At 31.8% G+C, this 23,379-nt stretch overlaps 2 protein-coding genes across 5 annotated transcripts in view; one reads left to right on the forward strand and one right to left on the reverse strand.

The window, feature by feature from the left end:
* Window positions 1-288: 288 nt before the first annotated feature.
* Window positions 289-1,068, forward strand: LOC126742481 (piggyBac transposable element-derived protein 4-like). Its single transcript, XM_050449122.1, has one exon. The coding sequence runs from the start codon at window positions 289-291 to the stop codon at window positions 1,066-1,068; it is 780 nt and encodes a 259-aa protein (XP_050305079.1).
* LOC126742535 (fibronectin type III domain-containing protein 5-like) overlaps window positions 779-23,379 on the reverse strand; it is a 183,128-nt gene continuing 160,527 nt past the window's right edge. For 2 of the 4 annotated variants that reach the window (XM_050449188.1, XM_050449187.1), the window contains exon 7: window positions 779-10,240. In XM_050449188.1, coding sequence (XP_050305145.1) covers window positions 9,962-10,240 — 279 coding nt within the window. In that variant the 3' untranslated portion in view covers window positions 779-9,961. Of the gene's footprint in view, window positions 10,241-22,371; window positions 22,605-23,379 lie in introns of those variants that run through there. The other 2 variants (XM_050449189.1, XM_050449190.1) reach the window with 2 other exon arrangements.

Raw genomic sequence — 23,379 nt, forward strand, 5'->3', positions numbered from 1 at the left:
CTTAGAGCCCAGGAAATTCGCAAAAAAACTATATGGACTAACTCCAACTCACACTGTGTTCGAAATTTTAAAGAATTTGGAGAAGAAATAGGACCAAACATTCCCACCGATATAGAAACCCCTACCGACATGTTTTTGCATGTATTCCCTGAGCATCTGTTTAACCACATAGGTAGCTTTTCAAATTAACTTATATATTATGCCTTGCAAAGAAACGGAGGTAATAGTCATGCATTTACGCCTACTAATGTAAAGGAAATAAAGGGTTTTATTGCAATAAATTTGATAATGGGCATAAAAAAGCTACCCAGCTACAAGGATTACTGGTCCTCACGATTGGAAATGAGAGATCCATTAATAAGTTCAATAATGTCAAGAGACAGGTTTTCATGGATGTTAGCCAACCTGCACCTAAACGACAACTCTGTACAGCCTGGCCGTGATCACCAAAACTTTGATAAGCTTTACAAATTACGGCCTTTGTTAGATGTATTATCTGATACATATAAAAATGCTTTGAAACCAAGTCAACATCAAGCTATTGATGAGTCGATGATCCGATTCAAAGGACGAAGCTCCCTAAAACAGTATACGCCAAAGAAACCAGTAAAACGTGGCTATAAAGTTTGGATTCGTTCCGAAAATTCAGGATACGTATGTCAATTTCAGATTTACACTGGTAAAATAGGTCAAATGACCGAAAAGTCTCTTGGTGGTAGAGTTGTTAGAGACCTTACGAGAGACTTAGTTGGAAAAGGGTACGAAATATATATTGACAATTATTTTAATTCAGTCGAGCTGCAAAAACAACTTCAAACTGAAATGATTTACGCTTGCGGTACCGTCAGAAAAGATCGAAAGAATCTACCAACAGATCTACTAGATGACAAGCAGTTAACAAGGGGTGAATTCGATTGGAGAGTTAGCACTGATGGGTTGACCTTTTTGAAATGGATGGATAATAGGCCAGTCCATTTTTTAACTAATTATCTGGATCCATGCAAAAATCAATGCATGGGTTTCCCGCAGAAAAAAAGATGGTTCCGCGGAAGATGTTACTTGTCCTGAACTAGTAAAGAAATATAATACGCATATAGGATACGTGGATAAGACGGACATGCTAAAAACTCTTTATGAGGTTGACCGAAAGTCGAAAAAGTGGTGGCATAGAATTTTTTTCTATTTCATAGATTTATCCTTAGTAAATGCATTCATATTGTATCAAAAAAGAACGGATTCCAATGCGCAACTTTCGCTAAAACTTTTTCGACTTTCAGTGGGCCTAGGACTTGTGGGAGCTGAACAAGGTTTTCCGAAAAGGGGTCGGCCATCAGCAACGGTGAATTATTTCAAACGTATTGTACCATACGAAATTCGGTACGACTCTTGTTCCCACATGCCTCTATATGACAAGCCTGGAAGATGTGCTTTTTGTAGTACCAAGGCGGAACCTCACAAATCAAGATGCCATTGTACAAGGTAGCTGTTGATATTACATTTATAAATAAATAAACATACTTAGTTAATTATTGTTATTTTTTTAGGTGTGATGTTGCCCTGTGCCTTTCAGATAAGAAAAACTGTTTCCGTCAATATCATACCAAATAAATTTTTTATAATCAATGTATTTTTCTAGCAATAAAAAATTAGTTTTTGCCAATTTTTTTTTGTTTATCTGCCTAGTGTCCTTACAGTGAGCACACCTCATTGTAACTAACTCATATGCGAAAAAAAAGATTTAATATTAAAAACATATTAAATAATCTTTAATTAATTGAGCAAAACAAAAATTTTCACCAAAAATTTAAAAAAAATAAATCCGGCCTCAAAGGGTTAAATATAAGAAGGATTCGCATGAAATAATAATGGGAACATTAATTTAATTAGTCTGAAATATTTAGAAATCTTCCAGGAATATTTAAGGCATGATCTATGCTGGAAATGTCAATATTATATGTCTCTATTCAAAGACCATCAATACCGACCATTTGCAGGAACATTTCAATATAGGTAGAATGTTTCCTGTTGGACTGAATATTCTCTAGGAATAAAATTAATTAATTAAAATTTTTACCTTAAAAAATTAATAATAATATTCACTGATATAATATACATTGAAACTAAATGGAACATTATATCTATTTAAAATGAAGACCAAGGCTAGTTTCATATAACAGTGGCTTAAAGAAAACATACTAAGAATATAACTAGAATATTTTAGTTATTTTTAGGGACGTTCATGGAACATCCTGAATATTCGTTTTGTGTTTACTGAGCCTAACAATAGTATTAAGTAATATTGGCAATAGTTCGAGAAAACCCTTCTAAACATCTAAATGCTACTTTTAATAATTTTGGTTAGTTTATTAGTAAAATATTAGTTTTATAATTGGCTACGTATATATCTTACAATTTTATTTAAAACTCTTCTTGGCGATACAGCTAAAGATATATTATAGAGTTGGTTTTTTAAGTATATACATTCATATTATTATAATCCTTAAAATCTGTCTAGAAGTTTTGTTAATACTTTTATACTGAAATTTATTTACTTAATACATCTTAAAAATGCTAAACTAATATGAAAAAAATAATATATATATACACTACAAATAAGTTATAATTATTAATATGTTACAGTGAGTCCCGTTTGTTATATTTTATAGTCACCCTTCTATGCATTAGTGTTTAAAATTAGGTTTGCACCATTGTAAACTTCTTTATTCTTACTTAAATTAGCAAATCTGATTTTGTGCTATTGAGTTTTTCCAAACCAACCCTTCAAGCATAGAAAGCTTAACAATAGGGCAAACTTAATTTAATGCACCCTATATAAATTTAATCTCTAGGACGTTACAGAGGGGTGTAAAAAATGCAATAAAATACAGTTATAGAATAAGGTAAAATTCATTCACAGCTAAAAAGTTAGGATGCGCACGCGCACTAATACTAGTTAAAATATGTTGAGGATATGAAAAATGAAAGGAACGTGGTGTTTCGCCCTTCATTGCTAAACTATATTATACAGGATGCACAAAAATCTATAACGAAATCATTATATGTGTTTTTTTTAGAAGAAGCTGTACATCCTGTATAATATATATGTATATATATATGTGGTCCCGCTAAAGAATATGGACCCTTAGGATCATGGGTTTATTCATATATAAAATGGGGGTAGTTAAGTGCAGTGGCGGCTCGTAACATCTTTGATAGGGATTACTACATATGTATATTTGATTTTTTTAAATTTTCTTTATTAGGTATTTAAACTCCTTTACAATAAATAAATAGAAATTTCATTAAAATAACAAAATTACTGTTTTTTTTTAAATTGTTGTAAAACAGAATTTTGAATTTTTCATGCCAATTTTTCATGAAATCGCAACTTATATCTCGTTTGTAATCATGATTTTATGCAACTTTCAGGCAGTTCAAGTCAATTTTATACCAGACTCTTTTAAGACAAATGTAATGAGTTTTCTTTTATTCGGGGCAATTAAAATAATTTTCAGGAGTTATAAAAAAAAACACGACATTCGAGTAATTTTTTTAATTATTCCAACTTTTTGACGTAATTTTTTAGGTTCTTAATGTCTTTTTAAGCCTTCCAAGCATCTAAAAGGCGCTTTTTATGACTTCCAGGTACCTGAATAATTTTTTTCTGTGTTTAATTAATTGGTTTTTTAACTTTCAGACATTTGACGAAACTTCTTACTCGTTCAAAATTTTTTTTTTATATATTTTAGTAATTTGTATTTAGTTCACCATATAATTCACGTAATTTTATGTATATTGTCTATATTTTTTATAGGCTTCAGACTTTTAGTATCAATTTGTAAGCCTTTTGAGCGCCTGAGACCTTTATGCTTTTGATATATTGGACATTATTTTTCATTCGTTTCCAGGATTTAAATTATTCTTTAGGTTTTTTCTTTATTTTTGTACCTTCTAGGCATTTAATGTTATTTTTTAATTCTTTTCTATGTCTTTCATGCATTGGCAAATATTTATTATAATATTCCAGGAACATATAAATTCCTTTATATTATCCCGACATATGACGCTGTTTTATGTATGTTCTGAAATAATTGTATGTTCTGAATCAATCCAATTTTAATTAAATATATTTTCATATGTTCCAGGAATTTAAAATAAATTTTGTATTTCTTCTAGTCACTTTGTATGTCTTACCAGATGTAATTTTGTAATTTTCATTCCACATCCATTCACATACATTCCATTTTAACGTAATTTTTTTAAGTATTATTAAGCCTACGACTTCCGAACCTCTTTTTCTTCTTTATGTCTTTTAGACATTTGAAGGAATTTTTCTTTTACTCTGGGCGTAACTTGTTAATGTTTTTTAATAATTTTTCCAGACAGTTTTTACTTGTTTTAATTTATTATTGTTTTCCAAACATTTTTCAGTTTTAAGAAAATACTTTTTTTGGGTCATTGATCCTTTAACCTAAAAAGGAGAGCCGCCACTGGTCAGTTGTGGTGTTTTATAGTTTAAAGGCAAAATATGGACTTCTAAAGTATTTTACAATAATAAATACCCTAGATGTGGGTTATCGACTTACCTATGATTAAATAAATGACAATTTACTTTTTAAATATCGTCCACATAATGAAATCAATATAATTCGTACCAATTCAAAGATATGTAGCTAAATTCAGACTTAAAGAATAAATAGCAATAAAAATACTCAACTTTTTAAAGTCAATAATGCCCGTTATGAAAAATAAATATTAATTTTTATACAATAGAAAATGTTTAGTACAATTTACAGGATTCATACCCTGTACATTTACACCGAACAGCCGACATAATTGGACATTTTTAACCCTTATTGCCATCGTTGTTTTGGTGTTTGCCCTTTCTGGAATGGATTGAAAATTCTAAATCTTATCGCACTAGATAAATTACTGCATATAACTCTAGAAGGATATATACGCTATTACAGACTATTTTTACAGGAAACCGTCTAGATAAATTGCTAAAGGGAAGCTTTTAGAGTTTTCCGGGGAATATATTGGGCTGAGATGGTAAGCTGGCTATTTATTATGTCCTATATATAATTCACGGTTTGTATTAACTTTTAAACTGAATAACACTTGTGGTTTATTGAAATATTGGAGAGAACAAAAAATGCACTTGTGTTAAAGACAATTTTTATAGAAGTTGATCAATAAGCTTGAATATTTCATTATATTCTAAGAATATTGTTTCCATGTATCCGAAGCCATTTTTTATCTTCCATTGCAAGAAATTTTTAATGATGATTTTATGTATGATATTTAGTACCAGTTCAATAGTTATCTAGCTCTCTTAAATACTACATGTATCAAATGATTATCTATATTTAGAAAATATTGTCCAACTGATTTTGAAATATTTTTTCTTTTTTGCAGAACAATAATTGACCTTCACTATTGACGTAATATTTCAACTTATATCATGCAAGAGTAACTTTTTATTTCTTTCAAATGTTTCAAGAAATTTTCCAATGTATTTCGGTCATTTCATGTTTTTTGTTAAAATCGTACGGCTATTCGATATATTTTTTATGTTTTATTGGAAGTAATTATTAAGCAACTTTTTGTTTCTTTCAGGAATTGGAATTGTTCGGACGTTGCAACATTTGACGTAACTTTTTATGTTTACATGTTTATAATAGAAGTCATTTTTCATATAACTTGTGTATTTGTATCTTACAGGCGTTAAAGTTATTTTTTTATTTGATTCCAGATATCCGATAGACAAATCCCAACCTAAGTACCTAAACATCTAACTTATTATTGAGATATTTTAAGAACAATTTTTACTAAAAGAATATATTTGTCTTCTCTTAGCATTCTCTCGTTCACTGCTGGATATAGGCCTCCTCTAGGTTATTTCAAATTTTCTTGTGCAATCAGTAGCCAATTTCTACCAACTGTTTCCCTTATGTGATCTGACCATCTCTTCTATGGACGGCCTATGCTTCTTTTTGATGTTCTAAATCGTCATAGTATAAGTAAGCAGACCCGCTGTGTTCGGCCCATCTCCCTTTTTGTTTTTCAGCTCTGTCCATGATGAATATGACCTTTGTGCGACGTCTAATTCTTGTGTTTCTTATTCGATATCTGACACTTAGGCCAAGCATTCCTCTCTGCGTTGTTCTGGGTTTTCTTGCGTTTTTTTAATTTGTGCCATCTTCTCTATTCCGTACGTCAGCACCGGCACAATCGGCAGCTTTTGATACCCTTCACACTAATCGGTGTTTTTTGAATTTTGAGTAGGTGATTTAACATTCTGTAAGCCGTTCTTCCGAGCTTAACCCGCCTTGTTATCTGGGTAGTTTGATTGGGCTCTTCTAGTTTGGTAAGCTGCCTGCGGTAAATGTATTCTTGTACGTTTTCTATACGTTGTTCGTTTATTTAAAATGATAATTGACTGTCAAGTAGTATATAATCTTTGTTTTTTTGTAGTTGATCTGTAGAGGCTCTGAAGCACGGCCGAGATCAGCATTTCTTTGAGTTCAATTCCGCTTCCACTTATCATGAATATGTCATTTGCAATGCCTACATAGTTGAGGTATATGCCATCTATATTTATTACCTTTTCATTCCAATTCAATGGTCTAAATACATTTTCTAATGCCAATGTGAAAAGTTTGGGAGAAATGGTGTCCGCCTGTCTCAGATTTCTTTCTAGTGGTATTTTTCTTATTGGTGTTGTTTTGTCTACTTTAACATGCATGCATTTTTATATATATTTTTTAATCGAGTGGTGTACCGGAAATCTATTCTTGCGTTGTTTAGTCCCTCAAATATTGATCAGAATTCTACGGAGTCGAAAGCCTTTTTGAAGTCTACAAACCCCAGATGTATGTTGTATTCCTCGCATTCTTCGCTTAATAGTGGTAAAAGTCTAGTTTGTTAGTCAATCTATTTGTAAATAGCTTATATAGATAATAATATTACTAATACACATTAGGCATTCAATGTTCTAAGAATTGGATAATAGACTGATTGGTCTTAGTTCTCTATGGTAGAGGTATCGCCTTTTAAAAATATTATTATTAATTTTAGATTCCCAACTTGTTGGTATATTACAATTAATGATACATGATTGAATAGTAGTTGAATGGCTTTAAGTAATAGGTCTCTATCCATTTTTAACATTGCTACTGTTACCTTCTGGTCCATTTTTCCATCATTTTTCATATATGAAATAATGGAAAATACAATAATGTTTCCTTTTGTATTCAATGAGTTGAACCATTATAACCAAATGTATCGGCATTTATTTTTTCTCAATATATTGGAAAATAAGAAGTTGATATTTTCACTGGAAGTTTCTGTTATTTTTTGAAGAACATTTTTAAACATGTAAATCCAATCATCTGAAAGCATCTTCCAGTTAGAAATATTTTATGTTAAGCGTTTTAAGAAAATTGCATATCACACTTTTCATGCTTACAGGCATTGAAAATTATTTTTCATCAGATTCCAGGGACTAATATCTCACTCCCATAAAGAAAACATTTATTGAATTGTACTGTCTTTCAAGTACTTAAAGTATTTTTAAAATTTATTCTAGACATTTTCTAATCTTCGGATGTTTTTCTTTGATTGCAATAGAGATTTGATTGCAACCTCCACACAGACTGGAAATAATTGATATGTTCCAATAGATGTTTAGTATGAGTTCAATCGTTATCTATTTCTCTTAAGAACTATATGTATGGAATAATTATCTATATTTAAAAAATATTGTACATCTGGTTTTGACGTATTTCTTCTTTTTCCAGAAAAAAAATTAACACTTCATATTTGAGATAATGTTTCAATTTATTTCGGTTATTTGACGTAGGTAATCATTAATATTTTTTAGCAATTAGGACTAATTTTTCATTTCTTTTAAGTATTTTAGTAAATTTTCCAACGTTTTTCCGGTCCATTTGATGTATTTTTTTAATCGTGTGGGCATTATCTTTCATAATATGAAGTTGTCTTTTAAGTAAAAGTCATATTATGATTTTTAGTAATTTTTTGATACATTTTTTTAATGATAATTTTTTTTAATATTCAAGGTTTTCGAGTAAAAAAATAAAAACCATGTGTGTTCTGCAAGGAAATTCTTAATTCTTAAAGTTCAAGCTCTTTACACCTAATCCAAGGCATGAAACCAAGAATATTCATTAGCATTTCCAAGTTCTTTGGCTCTGAGGCTCCATAGATCCATCACCATCCTTACGTAAACTTCTGGTTCCTGTCAGTACCTCCAATGGACATATTTCATTCAGTAACCAGTGGTCTTTCGAGAGTAAACCCTGACTTTTCTAGAATGCCTCTCAGAATGTCGTCCATGCCCATAAATATCAGTTCTAGCTAAAATTTTCTTAAAAATTTGGGTAATATTCTGTTAGAAAAGAAAGGATGAGATGAGCTAGACCTAGTTTAAGACGTTAAACCATATGTCTTATTGCTATTACCAAGTTCTTTGGCCTCTGATAACTCTGGGTAAGGCTCCAGAAATTTATCAAGGACCTTATGTGAAAAGGATAATTCATTGGTTTTCCCTTAAGCCCTTTGACTTCTGGGAAGTTTCAGTAAGTTTTAGTTTCAAATCATGAGTTTTATGTAAGGTGTTTTATATTTCAGTCTTAAGAGTACTTAATCTTTAATTTTCTATTTCTTATAAATGATTTAGATCCTTCAATAGAGCTGAAGATTTCAACATATCCAACGTATCCAGAAATCCTTTACAATTCAGTAACATTATACTAACAATCATTCGAATATTCAACGGTTTACTCTTTTGATAGATGTAACAAATTGATTATATTCTCCTATGAAGATCATCAAGTTTGATTTTATCCATCAAGAAGTATTTCCTTTAAATGTCAATTTTTATTGAAAGATCACAGTAATACCAAAAGTGTTATTTTCATCACTGTGTAGTCAATTTAAAGAAATATTGAAGAATAAAAGAGCATGTTGTTCTTTCACAATAAATGAACGTAACTATTAATACCAAATGTACTGGTCTTTTTTTTTGTCGATATATTGGACAATGGAACGTTGCTATAGGTATCCATTGGAAGTTTCAGTTATTTTTTTAAAAACACGTATTTTACATTTGTTTCAGGAAAATTCCGTAAAATTGAAGCCGAACAGTGAAGTAATTTTCTTTTCCAGGACAGTTAGTTAAAGTTGGGAAATGATGGTCAAAATTGGAGCAATTCAACATTCTTAAAGATTTAAACAGTTGTGTTTAAATTTAGTTTTGTAATTTTTCGGAGGGTTATTCAGGGTTACATTAAAAAAAATTGTTCAGAAATTCAAAAATGAACCTCACTACTAGAAAGATCAACAGGTCATTTTTTTTCGGTTTTCCTATGCCTATAATTTTAAAAGTAGGTACTTAAGATAGATTTTTTTAAATATTTTTTTTGATTCCTTAGGCACCTGGTCTATTGCCCTTTTTTGACTTATCGGTGATTTTTGGTGACACCATGTTTATTTTACCGATAAATCCAAAATGCACGTAAAAAGTCAAAATTATCGTGTTAGAGTTAAAATTAAACTATACCAAGAAATATTGTCATAAAAACAAAAAAAAAACGAGAAAATGATGATGAAACGATAAACGGATATCCCGTTAAATTGCCGAAGAAAATCCAATAGGACGTGAGTTATGCTGTTGATATATTGGATATATACGGTGGCAATTTTAAGTTAGGGGTGTACATTTGTTAAGTGGAAGAAAATTGACGCCATTTAACAATCTTTCAGAATCCCTTTTCAATTTGTAGTGTTTTTTTTAGTAGAAATATCGGTGAAAAATGATTGAATTATAAAGAGGATTCGATTAAAAATCTTAAACAAGATTTAGAATTTTCGATCTGTTTCTATCAAATATTAAATACTCGCAATATTATTCAAAACCGAGTCGGTATTTCCCCCGTTACAACATCCGTTCAGTTTCGTCGATTTCCGTTTCTTCGTCGGCCTCTGGTGGGCTGGGTCCGCTTATCGATAAAGTGGGCAGACCGAAATGGCCGTTCTCCATCGCAATATTATCGACACTTCTCGCCTTCCGACACAGTTTCGATACGGAACCGTATCGACGGAAGAACTCTTTCGTGTCGATACCGGGGCCGCTGTTCGATACGAAAATCGCCGAGTTCATCCGAGGTCGCGGGGTACGCGGCGGTTGGGCGTGCACCTGGAAAATTTGGTGGTTCTGGAAAAAGTGGAAAATTGGTTTTAATAAATTGAGAAATAAATTTATTGTTAATTTAAACAGATTAGACACAAATTATTCTAGCCCAGATGTGAAGGTTCCGACACGATATGTATCTCCGTCGCGTCCTCACTACTGTTGGGTACCAGAGTATCCCATAATTTAGCATTCAGTCTCATCTTAAAAAGGGAAATTTTCATTATTTCGTCTGCGTTCGCCTAGGTTTCAATTTACTATTTTATTCGTCACTTAGTTTAGATTCATTGATTCTAAGCGTTTAGGTAATTAAACAGTTTTGTACGAATTACCTTACGAATCATATTAAAAGTAGTCATACATTTTTTCCTAAAGAAACTTACTTATTACAAAAAACACTTTAAGTTTGGTCAAAATTCTCGAAAATGTTTCTGTTTAAAGTGTCAAAATCTATGTAATTGTAGTATTCTAAATAAATTTATAAATCTAGTGTTATTTTTCATATTGTTCTAACATTGAGTACTTTATGCAGGATTTTATATCTGCAACATACAATGAAAAAAGCAACGGCCCCAAAATAGAACCCTGCGGAACACCGGTAGATACAGGATAATAACTTGATTTTTCACTTGTAGAAGCCTTGTTTATTATTACGCAATTCGCTCTATTATTAAGATATGACTTAAAGAAATCAATCGCGTTATTCGAAAAACCAAAATAATAAAGCTTTGCGAATAACATTTCGTGGTTTAAACTATCGAAAGCTCTATTTCCTTTTTTTCCTCATTTATCCTACAGTTATTAAGAAGGTGTACTAGACCCGTGGTAGTGCTAAAGTTCTTTCTAAAACCCGATTGGCAGTCCGGGATAATATTATAAAAATCAACAAAGCTGCATATTTGTTGGTGCACGAACCTTTCTAAAATTTTGGATACCAGAGGCAGTATACTAGTGGGTCTAAGGTCTTTAAACCCTTTTGGATCAGCTACCTTTGATAGAGGTTTCAAAATAGCTTTTTTCCAAATTATAGGATAAAAATTTTGTAATAAGCAGCTATTTAAAATATTTAATAATGGTTTTGTAAGATATGGTAGGCACATTTCTAGATCTTTTAAGCCTATGGAGTCTTCACCTATTGCGTTACAGTGTATTGTTTTAATGATTTTAATTAATGTTGGCTCATCCAATTGTGTAAAATTTAGGTAAGACCTTGTGTTAAAATGCCTGTTAGCTTTATAAAAATTAAGTTTTTCATTTGAAATTGTATTAGCTGTAGTATTTAAATCTGAAAGATACAAGATTTTGACTGAAATATACAAGATACAGATTTCAGTTCCTAAGAGCAGTTGCATTTAAAAACTTGTCTGGTAAGCCAAAATTCCTCTTACAGCCAAGGTTTAATTTCCTTGCAGCATTCCAAAATTCTCTTCCGTATTGTATTATTTTACAATTTTTTTTAAAATGGAAACCCAATATTAAAGGCAGTGTAATTTTACCATTAATGTTTTTAATCCTTTGTTATCTGACCATCTTTCATTCAACCGATCACAAATAAGGGTACAAATCAATTGTATAGTTTATTAGAAGGTGCAGATTCGCATTTTCTTGGTAAATACATAATGGTAAATTGTATTTACCAAGAAATACTAATGGTAAATACATAAAAAATGCAGACAACACCATTAGTGCAACATCGGAGGTAATAATGCTAATTCTAATTCTAGTAATACCGATCCTGATACCTTAAATAATTTTTTTGCAGATGTTGCCGGAAAAATTATTGCCAGAGTTACTCATGCTAATAGGTATTTTCGCTCCTACCTACAAGAAACTAGCCCTGTGAACCCTCACCTTGTGTTCTCTTTACGTGAGAGCACAAAAAAAATAAATAAGGTTCCTGGGGCTATAGAGCACCTGAAGAGTAAATGTAGTGTAGATATATATGGCTTGAACATAATTCTGGTCAAAAAATTAAAAAGTGATCATTAAAAGTGATCATCCCATTAATCGAGTTATTTAACTCTTGTATTGAAGAATAGGTATATCCTGGAGTTTCAAACATAGTAGAACCTGGTTTCAAGAAAGAAAACATGAATTCATCTAATGATTACCGACCCATCTATTTAAACCCTATTTTGTCTAACATTTTTGTGCCTTTAAAGAATCAACTGTGTTGTTATTTTGGGTTCAATAGTCTGTCATTAATAAAAAATTTGGTTTTAGAAGGCGGGGGATATTTACCATAATGGTACTGAGCAGGCTATGTGAGGATGTAGTGGAGGGCCTGGAGGAAGGTGACTTCGTAGGAGCAATCTTTTGTGACATCTTCAAAGCCTTGCATGCATCCCTGACTGCATCCTATATTCATTTCTCGCAGCATCCTAATTTCTAAGCTAGTTTTATGAAGTTTCCCTGATGAGTCAAGCTGCAATTTGATTAGTAGCAATCTAGTAGACAGGCATCAGTCTACATATTCAAATGGAAGACTCAAATGTCTGGAGAAAGGGTCTTGAGGTATGGTGTACCCCACAGCTCCATATTGCTGTTTCTCATCTATGTAAACGATTTAACATCGTCATTCTAGAGCTTAAGACTTACTCTTTACGCAGATGACATCCGTTTTCTTGAAAATTGTCATAACCGCAATAGCTTAAGATGAATTATCGATATTTGTATTCATAGAGTAGGAGATTGATTCCTGGCGAATCAACTACATCTCGACCCAACAAAAATTGAGAATGTAATTTTTCTCTACGAGAATGAAACACAGAGGACATCGTATAGCCAACCCAGTGTTTTGTCTTTTAATTGAATTATTGAATTTGAAAAAATTCTGGTCCAACACTGAAGAATGAAGCACAATTAGGTTATCTATCACGATTTCTGGAAGTGGGCTATAGCGTAACATCTTTTGAAGAAGAAAAACTCAGTCTTTTGAAGGTATTTACTGTTACCAATTTAAGACACTTTGTGATAAATTGACTAAACTTAAATCAATACAGTTAATTTCCCTTAGATCCAATACTAAACGTGACTATCAGTAGTCTTTAAGCGGATGTAACGTTAAATTCGCGGCACGTTTCTTCAATCTAACCAATGTAACATTCATGCCACAGAAAGGAAAGTTACTTAATTTAAACCTGCAATATGACTTTTCTGATGTTCTAACTAATAAAATTAAAGAAATTTTGGCAGTAGAATCAGAAAATATTATGCAGACCACAAACCTAGCTAATAAAAATATCTTAAGAGCACGAATAATAATGTTTTCGAAAAATTTCCATTCGAGTCTAATTATAATCAAGACAAGAATTTTTTGCCTTATGATATTTAGGAGATGGGACTTTATTGCAAATGTGGATTTCTTGGACTCAGATGTCTTTCAAAAGGTCAACCCTACCAACTCGTTTATCATAAGAGTGAACAAAACCTTAGACCAATGATTAGTTACTTTAGGATTTTGTAATAGTTTTAAGCTAAACTTTATCCCATGAATCCAAGAGCACTTTTGTTATATGTCCTGCCGAAAATACCAAAGACAACATCCCATTTGACTTGTGATATCCTTTATTGACTGACCAGGATATAGCATCTAAATGAGTATCTTCCTCTTCCACTCCCAGAAATCGTGATAGATAACCTAATGGTTTTTCTTTCTTTAATATTAGATCAAATTTTTTTTAAATTCAATAAGTCAATTTACAGACAATATACTGGGTAGGCTATGGGTTCATGGTTGTCACGATTTTTTATTGAAGACTTTAGGAGCATTTAGACCAACAAATAAGGCCAAGTGGCCTATCTAACTTTATTACAACCTTTAAGAGATACGTGGACGACATTTTTATATTATAAACAGGATATGACGAATAATTGTCGGATTTTTTTAGGAGACTTTACGTCCTGGCATAGAGTTTACATTAGAAAGAGAGAATACTGAGAAATTGCCTTTTTTTGGTTTTATTACTGACACATAAAGATGACAAACTTGCATTTGAAATCTATAGAAAATCTTTAGCGCAAAGCACTTTAACACAACTTTTCACCTTTTATTCCTTATTTGATTGGCTGTTCAATTTATCTCTGTTCAAAACTTATTTGTTTAAATTCATTGCTTTTAATAATGGTTTTCCTTTAAATAATATTTATATAATGTATAATAAATTTCCCAAAAAACTGAAATCCTCTTACCATATTATACACTCACCAAAAAAATAATTTTTTTCGTACTTTGAAATTTTTTATATCTCAAGGTCTAATTTTTTGTTAAAATATTGATTTTACGATTTCTTTTAAAAAAATCAACACTCTAAAGAAAAACGTTGTTAGGGTAAAGGACAAAAACGAGATTTTAGGTCATTAGGGGGTGTATGTCCTTATAAGTAAATTGTAATGATTGTCCAGCAATTTATGTCGGTTAATTTTAATGTATCTTTGGGTCACTCTTTTTCTGTTAATAAAATTACGCTGTTGTACCAGTGTAAAAAGGGTGTGAAACTGGATCTTTTGGAAAAGTTGGACATTAGTAGGGCAAATAGGAGCCCTGTATTGGTCTGTGTAAACAATTTCGAACCCGGTTTAATCTTTAATGACGTTAAATAATGCAACTGGTCCATATAAAGATCAGTATATTTTATTTTCTATAACATGTGCCACTTGGCGAAGTGCGTTAAAGCACTTGCCAATGGAGTGTTGATTTAGGTCTGGCCAATTACTTTGGTTGTAGTATTTTATTATTTTTATTTAGGTTTGATGGTGCCTTTAGGGGCGAAACACGTGTAACCTATTCTATATCCAAATGTAAGTTCGAGACTTTTGACCAAACTTGTTATTTTTTACTATAATGAAAATTATAGTTTTTCAATTGAAATTAAAACGATATTCGACATCCATGCGGTTGCCTTGCAGCCCCTTTTCCCAAAGCCAAAATAGTTGTGCGTCATGCGATTTGTCTGAGATCCTTTTTTCAAGGTCACAGAAATCGATTCGCATTATTACCGGACTTTCGCATCTGGGTTAGAGTAATTTGCGGTTAAAGTAAAAGAAAGGAGAAATCTAATTTTTGCTTATTACTAAAACTTTTAGAGAAATAAGATAAATGTAATCTAAATCGGGCGTATATAACCACAGAGTTTATTTTGGACCCTTTAAAAAAAAGATTTGGTGTTCAGATTGCATTATTTCATCAAATCTTAATAAAAAGTGCAGATATTGTGTTGAGTCCTTCTTTTTTGAAGAAAGAATAGCTACATTGTGGCGCCCATCCACTATTTAAAAACATATGTTTAGGTCCAAAGATCGTTTAACCGTCTTGGGAATTTGAGTCTCGTAAAGTTTTTCTAAAGTTTCTTTCCGGAAATTTAAAAGTATAGAAAAGTTAAAATAGTTTTTACGTTGAAGTTGTTTTTTAGGTCCCACTTCAGTTAATATTTTGTTGTAAAAACTGAAATTCTAAGCAATTAAAAGTACATTTTATTACTTTCTTTTACGATTAAAATGTATTTTTTTCGACAAAATGTAATCTTTTATTCTTAACAGTTAAAGTCCGCTCTTGTTTGATTTAGATGATTGAACTTTGCATTCCAACACTGTTCTTTTAATTTTATTTTAATTTTTTTGTCTTCCAAGCAGTTTCTGATTTTTTCGGTTTTTTGGAAAAGTAATAATTTCAACATTTTTTTCTGCTTTTTATATCATATCACATCCGTCTAAAGTCCTCTAGAAAATAATTATGCATTTTCTTCAAAACTTTTTTTTTAAACAGTTGAAATGTTTTTTTATTGTTTCCATTTTATTGTTTATTTACAAAAATAATAAAATTTCTTTTTAGGCAGTTTCACTGAAACTAAAAGAATTTCTCAGATACTTGATATAATTAATTTCAGCAATTTTAATTTTTCTCAGGCTAACTTTTCTGTGCAGTCTGGAATTTTTGAATCAATCTAAAAGTGGTTTTTAATTTCCCAAACAGACCTTTTTAAAATTGTTACTGTTTTCTGATTCAGCTTAAGGTTTTGATAATTTGTCTTTAACATTAATTTTTATTATATTGGTTGAAATATCCTCTTTAAAACTAAAAGCCAGCTTTTTTAACTAATTTCAATTTAGAAAAAAAAATTTTTAGGCAACAAATTTTTTTTCTGGTTCCACTTTCACTCAACTTTTGCAATGGCTTTGCGACATAGCCTGGGCAAGGATTTTTTCAGATACTTGAAAAATCTATTTTTCAACCCAACCCAACCCAACTTTTCTATGCAGTCTGGAATTTTAGAAGAGACATTTTTTATTTTAATTCGTCAAGTTATGCGTGCAGTCTCTCTTCTTTTTTCACAAGCCTTATCTGGTCCACTTCTAGACGTAGGCCTCTCCGAGTCTTTTCCATTCCTGTCGATCTTGCGCTAGTTGTGCTCAGTTTCTACCGGCAACCTCCCTGATGTCATTCTCATTCTCTGAGATGCCAGTGAATCACTTTGTTGGTCCATCTACTCTCATCTTGCCTTGCAACAAAGTCCTGCCCATGTCGCGGATTACGTCGGTCACCTTCGTTCATCATGTTTATTTCCTCGTTTCTGATTCGGTCTCATATATCTTATATGGTTTGCACTGCCTTTTGTGATTGCCATTATTCCAGGCCATATGTTGTTACTGGCAAATGTCTTTTTCCAAAAGCACTCGAGATTAACGTCATGTTTGCTTTATTTCCGACTTGTGATTCTCATTTCCTAGTTTAATAAGATGACCCAGGTATACGTATTTGCCAACGTTTTCAATGGTTTCGTTGGATAGTGATACTTGAATGTGATTGAGTAACATGATCTTGGTTTTATTGATGTTCATTTTTAGCCCCATTTTTCTTGATGTTATATTTAATTGTTCTAACTGCTTATAAGTCGAGAACGAAAAATGACAATAATGTGCGGTTTTCACAGAACTTCATCAATATTTTTAAAGTTTTTTTTGACAGTGTTGCCAAGTTTCAAAATTTGCCTGAAATAGGAGGAAAAAAATTCATGATTTTCAAAGTCCGATTTCTCAAAAATTTTAAATGTAACACCCTGTACTTTCTAATTTCACATGAAAGCCTGTTAAATCCCCTTTCCGAAAATGTATAAATTGTCTTAAATTCATTATTTTTTTTTACAGAGCCAATTTAAGTAAATGATCACCTTTTTGAAAATTTTGCTAGAATACATATTCGGTGATTGATGAACATTTTCTGGTAATTGCCTATGTATCGCTTTAGCATTATCATAATTAAATAATTTGCGCTATTGCCATGTCTATAAAAAGTGTTTATTCTATGTATTAAATTACAATATTTTTAACAACAAACAATTGAAGAAATTAATTTTAATTTATAGCTAATAAATTAGCTGCTGAATATGACCCCCATTTTGCGCGGAACACAAATATAGACGGAGAAATAAGTTGCCGAAGGCGTTTTGTAACATTCGCGGTGTAATTTGGTTGAAAATGTTTACTATGTTGCTGCGCAGTTCATCCAAATTTCTTGGGGTTGGACTGTAGCAACGGTCTTTTACATATCCCTATATACAAAAATCTGGAATGGTTAGATCGGGAGAATAAGGTGCCCACTCGATTGGACCTGCTCGCCCTATCCATCTGTTTAAGTAATATCTAAGGAATCACTTGCGACCCTGGAGAAGTGTGGTGGTGCGCCGTCTTGCTGGAAGTAGACCGTGTCTAAAATTCCATCCTGCTGAAGTTGAGGATAACATTTTTTTTCCAACATATCGGTGTAATTGTTTCCATTCACTGTTGCTTCTTGAAAAAAAAATGGTCCGTAAATTTTAGATTTCGATACTGCACACCAAACGTTCAGCTTAGGAGAATCTCTTTCAAATTCGTTATACACTCGAGGATTTTCATCTCCCCAAATTCGGCAGTTATGCTTATTTACTCGACCACTGATGCGAAATGTTGCCTCATCAGACATTATTAAATTGGTATTTGGCTCATTTCAAAAAAGATCTAGTAGTGTTTCGCACATTAAATATCTTTTTTCAAGGGCGCGATTTTCTATTTTTTGGAAAGCTTGAATTTTGTAGGGTTTAAACTTAATTATTTTTAGAATTTTATGTACTTTACTTTTTGACATATTTGTCGTTTGAGCCATCTTCCTAATAGATATTTGGTTATTGTTTAAGGACAACACTTCTTTTACCAGCAAAATATCATCCAACAGATTATCTTGTGCATTTGGGTTTGTTCTAACTTTTCTTTTAACTGTTCCCTCCTGGGAAAATTAGCGTACCCAATGAAGTATAGAATTGCGTGAAGGTGGAGCCCTTTCAAAAATCAGCCTAAATCTTCTTCTCGTCTGCGTAACTGATTTGCATTCACTAAATAATAACACGTGCCTTTTCCCGGGTGGTAAACATGTTTAAACCTTAAAATCTTTAAAAAATGCAAAAATACATATAGAAATCAGATTATTGGGACTGCCCAACGAATGACGTTAAAAAGATTTGACAGCAGTTGAAGCCCACAAAATAAATTGTGCAACTCACAGCCTTCTTGACAAGCCATAATTGTTATTGTTGTCACTTGATACCGAGAATGTTATTTAATATGTATTTATTGTAGGAAAATTTTCAAAAAGTCTCTTACTACTGTCATTTACTAAAATTGTCTCTGTAAAAAAAATTATGAATTTAAGACAATTTATACATTTTCGGAAAGGGGATTTAACAGGCTTTTATATGAAATTAAAAAGTACAGGGTGTTACATTTAAAATTTTTGAGAAATCGGCCTTTGAAAATCATGAATTTTTTTCCTTTTATTTCAGGCAAATTTTCAAATTTGGCAACACTGTCAAAAAAAACTTTAAAAATATTGATGAAGTTCTGTGAAAACCGCACATTGTTGTCATTTTTCGTTCTCGACTTATAAGCAGTTAAAATGTGTCAGTTTATAAATGGACACCCTGTATATCTTCCAGTGCTAGAGTGAACAGTTTTGATGATTCCTGTAAACAACTATTCAATAGTTTTTGGAGTGTTTCTTCTAAATACTTTTCTCCGAATGGTTTGCTCCAGGACCTTTATCATTTTTTATTATTTTCAAGGAATATCTTATTTCGTCACAGGTTATTTCTGGCATGTTGTAGCGTTTTTACCCTTTTTTTATCTTTAAATCCTTTTTTTATCTTTCTTTATTTACCTTTGCGTATTGGTCAATTGTTAAAGAAAACTATTTGTTTGTAGTTTCGAATTATACCCTGAAAATGAATGAAATATAATTTGAAACGTGGGCTAGAAACAAATCGTTTTCTTTAACAATTGACCAATACACCCATAATATACCACTTCTAATACGAAATCTCTAGTCACAAATTTACAAGAGTAAACTAAAATACTTGATGCGCAAAACTAGTTAACTGATTTATTTACACACCAAACACGACCACTTACGACTACTAGAAGTTAATTCATAGCATATTAATTTACTACTATTTATGTCCGATTTAAATATAACAACAATATTTCGAACTAAACTGTCAACTGCCTCCTAGCGGCGACGCGGTTCCTTATATACTCGGCTGACCACAATTCCGGAAGATTCGTTGACCTTCCGCGCATCTTCAAACACGTCATGCAGCCCACTTATGTCATTCCGGAATGACGGAGAACAGTTGATAGTCCCAGCGTTGCCAATATCGTTACAATATTTTCTGACCCTACGTTTAATATTGTCCTATTATCAATTTGTTTTTTGTTGATCTTGGGTGTTATTGATTTATATACTAGGTAAGAGTAGAAATCATCAAATAATTGGGTAATTTGCTCTGTTAACTTCTATATTTTCTTTTATATCTATACTTTTTAAATCTATTTCTTTAAGTCTATTCAGCGTGGATTTTTCCTTTTATATTTTTGAGTTGGGAACTTTCATGTTTTTGTTTTCCTTAATTGTTTCTGTAATGATCTTTGTTTTATGGATCCTTACATCTCAATAAATTACCTTTTTACCATTTTATTTGACTCTCTCTTTTGTTTCCTTTTCTAACTCTAATTTTTGTCTCATTAGTTGGGTAGTATGAGTACTTAATTTAATGTTTTCGTTTAACTACCTTTAAGCCGTATGAGTAAACAATATATGTATATCTAAACCATATTGAAGGAGGCATGGAATTTATTCTATTTCCGGAGATTTCAAAGGAGAAAATGACTAGAGGAAATTGGCAATCAGTATTTAACACTCTCGTATATGATAATTAATTTTTGTTGTAAAATGCAATTATATGTTGTCTTACACAGTTGAAGTACCTCTTCTCTAAATGTTTTTTGGTCACTTCAAGACCTTTTTTTCATTAAAGTTGATGATTTTCCAGTTCTTTTTTCAGCCAGTTTTATATTCTTTTTTTAAGTTTTTTTCCAGCAGCTAATATCTTTCTTTTTGCTTTCAAATAGTTGAACTTATTATGTTCCATCTTTCTTCTAAAAATGTATAGACGTAAAAAAACGTTTAGTTTCAGGAAAAAATAAACTGCATAGAAGTGGAAAATGTTATTTTTACTATTGCGGAGGGTTGTTGGGTCGGGTCTGAAATAAAACAGAAACCTGTTTACTTAAATGTCGTTTCAACTTATATTAAGTCATTCTCAGGACACTAAATGGATTCTAGATGGAAGTAATCACAGAGATGAAACAAAGTAATTTCAAGTACTTACATAAAAACACTATTAAAATAAATGTTCTTTACGTGTACAAAAATTAAAACAACAAAAACCACGACACAATTAAAATTACATTCAGGTTCAATTTTTTTTTTAAATTAAAAAAAATATATAAAATTAATTTTTTATACATTACACCTCTAAGTCTAGGTTTCTTTAGTTATAATTAAAATACATTTATAATAGGAGCGTAGAATTATTTTTCACATGGCTTAAATTGGAGGTGTTATTGTGGTCAAACTAGAATCAACAATAGGCCAAGAAACAAATGTTTTTATTCTTCCGAGTGTTTATTTATTTCATTTTTATGATTCGATGTTATGTTGACAAGCTAAGGATTAGTAGGTAAGAAAGAAGTATATACCTATACGTTTAAAACCAGATTAATATAAGTCGAAACGTTGATATTTAAGTAAACAGGTTTCTGTTTTATTTCTGACTCCACCCAACAACCCTCCGTAATATTGAAGATCTTGGGTCACAAACACGAAACAGCTATTTTTACTTACTTGGAGAATACAAATAATTTTTAAAAACAAGTGTTGAAAGAGACAATAAGTGAATTCAATGTCCAGAAAAAATAATTGCATGGAAGAAGAAACAATTTTTTTAATGGAACTTTAATTCTTCTGCTTTTTTTGATGATAAATTAGGTAAAAGGATATTTAAGGAAAAAGTATTTACTTTTATTTATGCGTTTCTTTTTTATATATCTTTATTCTATCCTTTATTCTTAATTATTCTTAAAAGCATTTAATTCCTAAATACGTGTTCTATATTTGTCTACAATTCTTTATACTTACGCTCCTGAAAAAAATTTTTTTTTACTAACATAAATACATTATTTTTTTACAGTGGTGTTTGTCACTCAAAAAAGCAGTTCATATAAAAGCGTGATTGAACAACAACTCACAGTTTCACTACTCTGAAAGGCAATAAGGTGTCAAAAGATGAAGAATATCATTCTCCATATTAAAATCAGCAGTGATAAGCCCACAGATATACCATATAACATACAAGGTGTCCAGTAATGAATGGCATACAAAAACCTTTGGTTCGGTTTTTGTTCACTAATTCAATAATATGAACACCCAGTATAATTTGTTGAGCGAAGGCAAAAGGTGGTAAATCTCTACTACACTGGCACCAACAAGGCTGACTTCTGTACCAAATAGCACCGTTGTCATCAATTTATTTTAGGCCTAGTTTGAATTATACCGAGAATCTTATAGGATTCTATATGTTCAATAGTCCAAGACTAAAAACTGCTTTGGACTATTTAACACACGACCTTTGAAAGACACTCTCGTATCAAAAAGTTGTGCGTAAAGCAAAATCACTCACAACATAATAGTTGTGCACGAACTTACGGCACATTCGGTCAACAACGTCATCGAGTCGACCTCACAAGTACTGTCGACATAACACTCGGAAACGACCGACTCGTCCCGAGCGAACATGTGCTCGTGTTCGGCCAGTAACTGTGCGACTCGGTTTACGTTCGGATCGTGTTCGGGCGACGTCGATTGTTGTTCGACGTGATCGGGCATTTCCGCCATATCGATCACGTCGTACATTTCTTGCTAGGTCCCTTCGGCGCGGTGCAGTAAAGCGAACTGACAGCCGCATTCTTTCGAGTCCCTAGTGCGACGTGTGGGACGAAAGCAGTTGTCCCAGATACCACAGTCCTGTGAAAATTTGCGGTTAGATACGTGGTTGTGGTCTTAATAATAGCACACATTAAGTTTAGGAGGTTTTTTTTTTTAAATTAGTTTTAATTTGAGGCATATTTATGGCAAAGAATTGCCTCCTGCTTGTTCTCAAGTTGTTCCTTAAAAGTATCTTAAAATTTCAAATTATAATTCAATAATCATATGATATTGTAGAAGGTCGGAGGGGGTTTCATAAATTGACCATATCGCTGGTTCAGAGTTATAGGGTTCTATGTCACAATTTAGGACTTTTATGAATTAATATCTCTCAAAGTTCTATCTCAGCTATATTTCATTTTAGTAAGGGGTTTCAAAGTTCTATGTTTATCTGTTAATAAAATAAATAGTAGTATCTCATAGAACTAGGAAGCGTGAATCAGTTACAAAGTTCTATGTGACAACATAGAATTTTTGCAATATTTAATGATTGTTTTGTAAACATTTCACACTACATAAAATTTTGTTGCTTTTGTTTAAAAGTGGTGTTTATCTTACAAAAAAAAATTAAACATAGCATCCGATGCAGAAGATCCATTCGCTAGATATGTGAGCGATAGGGATAAGGAGTATGTCCCGTCGAAAAGCGACAGGTAAGTTTAGATTAGTGAAGTTAGGTTTACATCTATTTATGTTTCCACTTTTAGTTATTTTAGCAGTGAAGATGAGGTAGATCCTAAAATACTGCAGCTAAAGCAAAAGTCGAAGCAATATTGTAAACCCTTACTAAATAAAACGGCTGAAGCTAGTACGT

The sequence above is a fragment of the Anthonomus grandis genome, chromosome 11, assembly GCF_022605725.1.
Source record: "Anthonomus grandis grandis chromosome 11, icAntGran1.3, whole genome shotgun sequence".
NCBI classification, from domain to species: domain Eukaryota; kingdom Metazoa; phylum Arthropoda; class Insecta; order Coleoptera; family Curculionidae; genus Anthonomus; species Anthonomus grandis.

Coding starts and splice junctions, on each gene's coding strand:
- LOC126742481 (XM_050449122.1), top strand. CDS start 289: ATGGGCATAAAAAAGCTACCCAGCTACAAGGATTACTGGTCCTCACGA.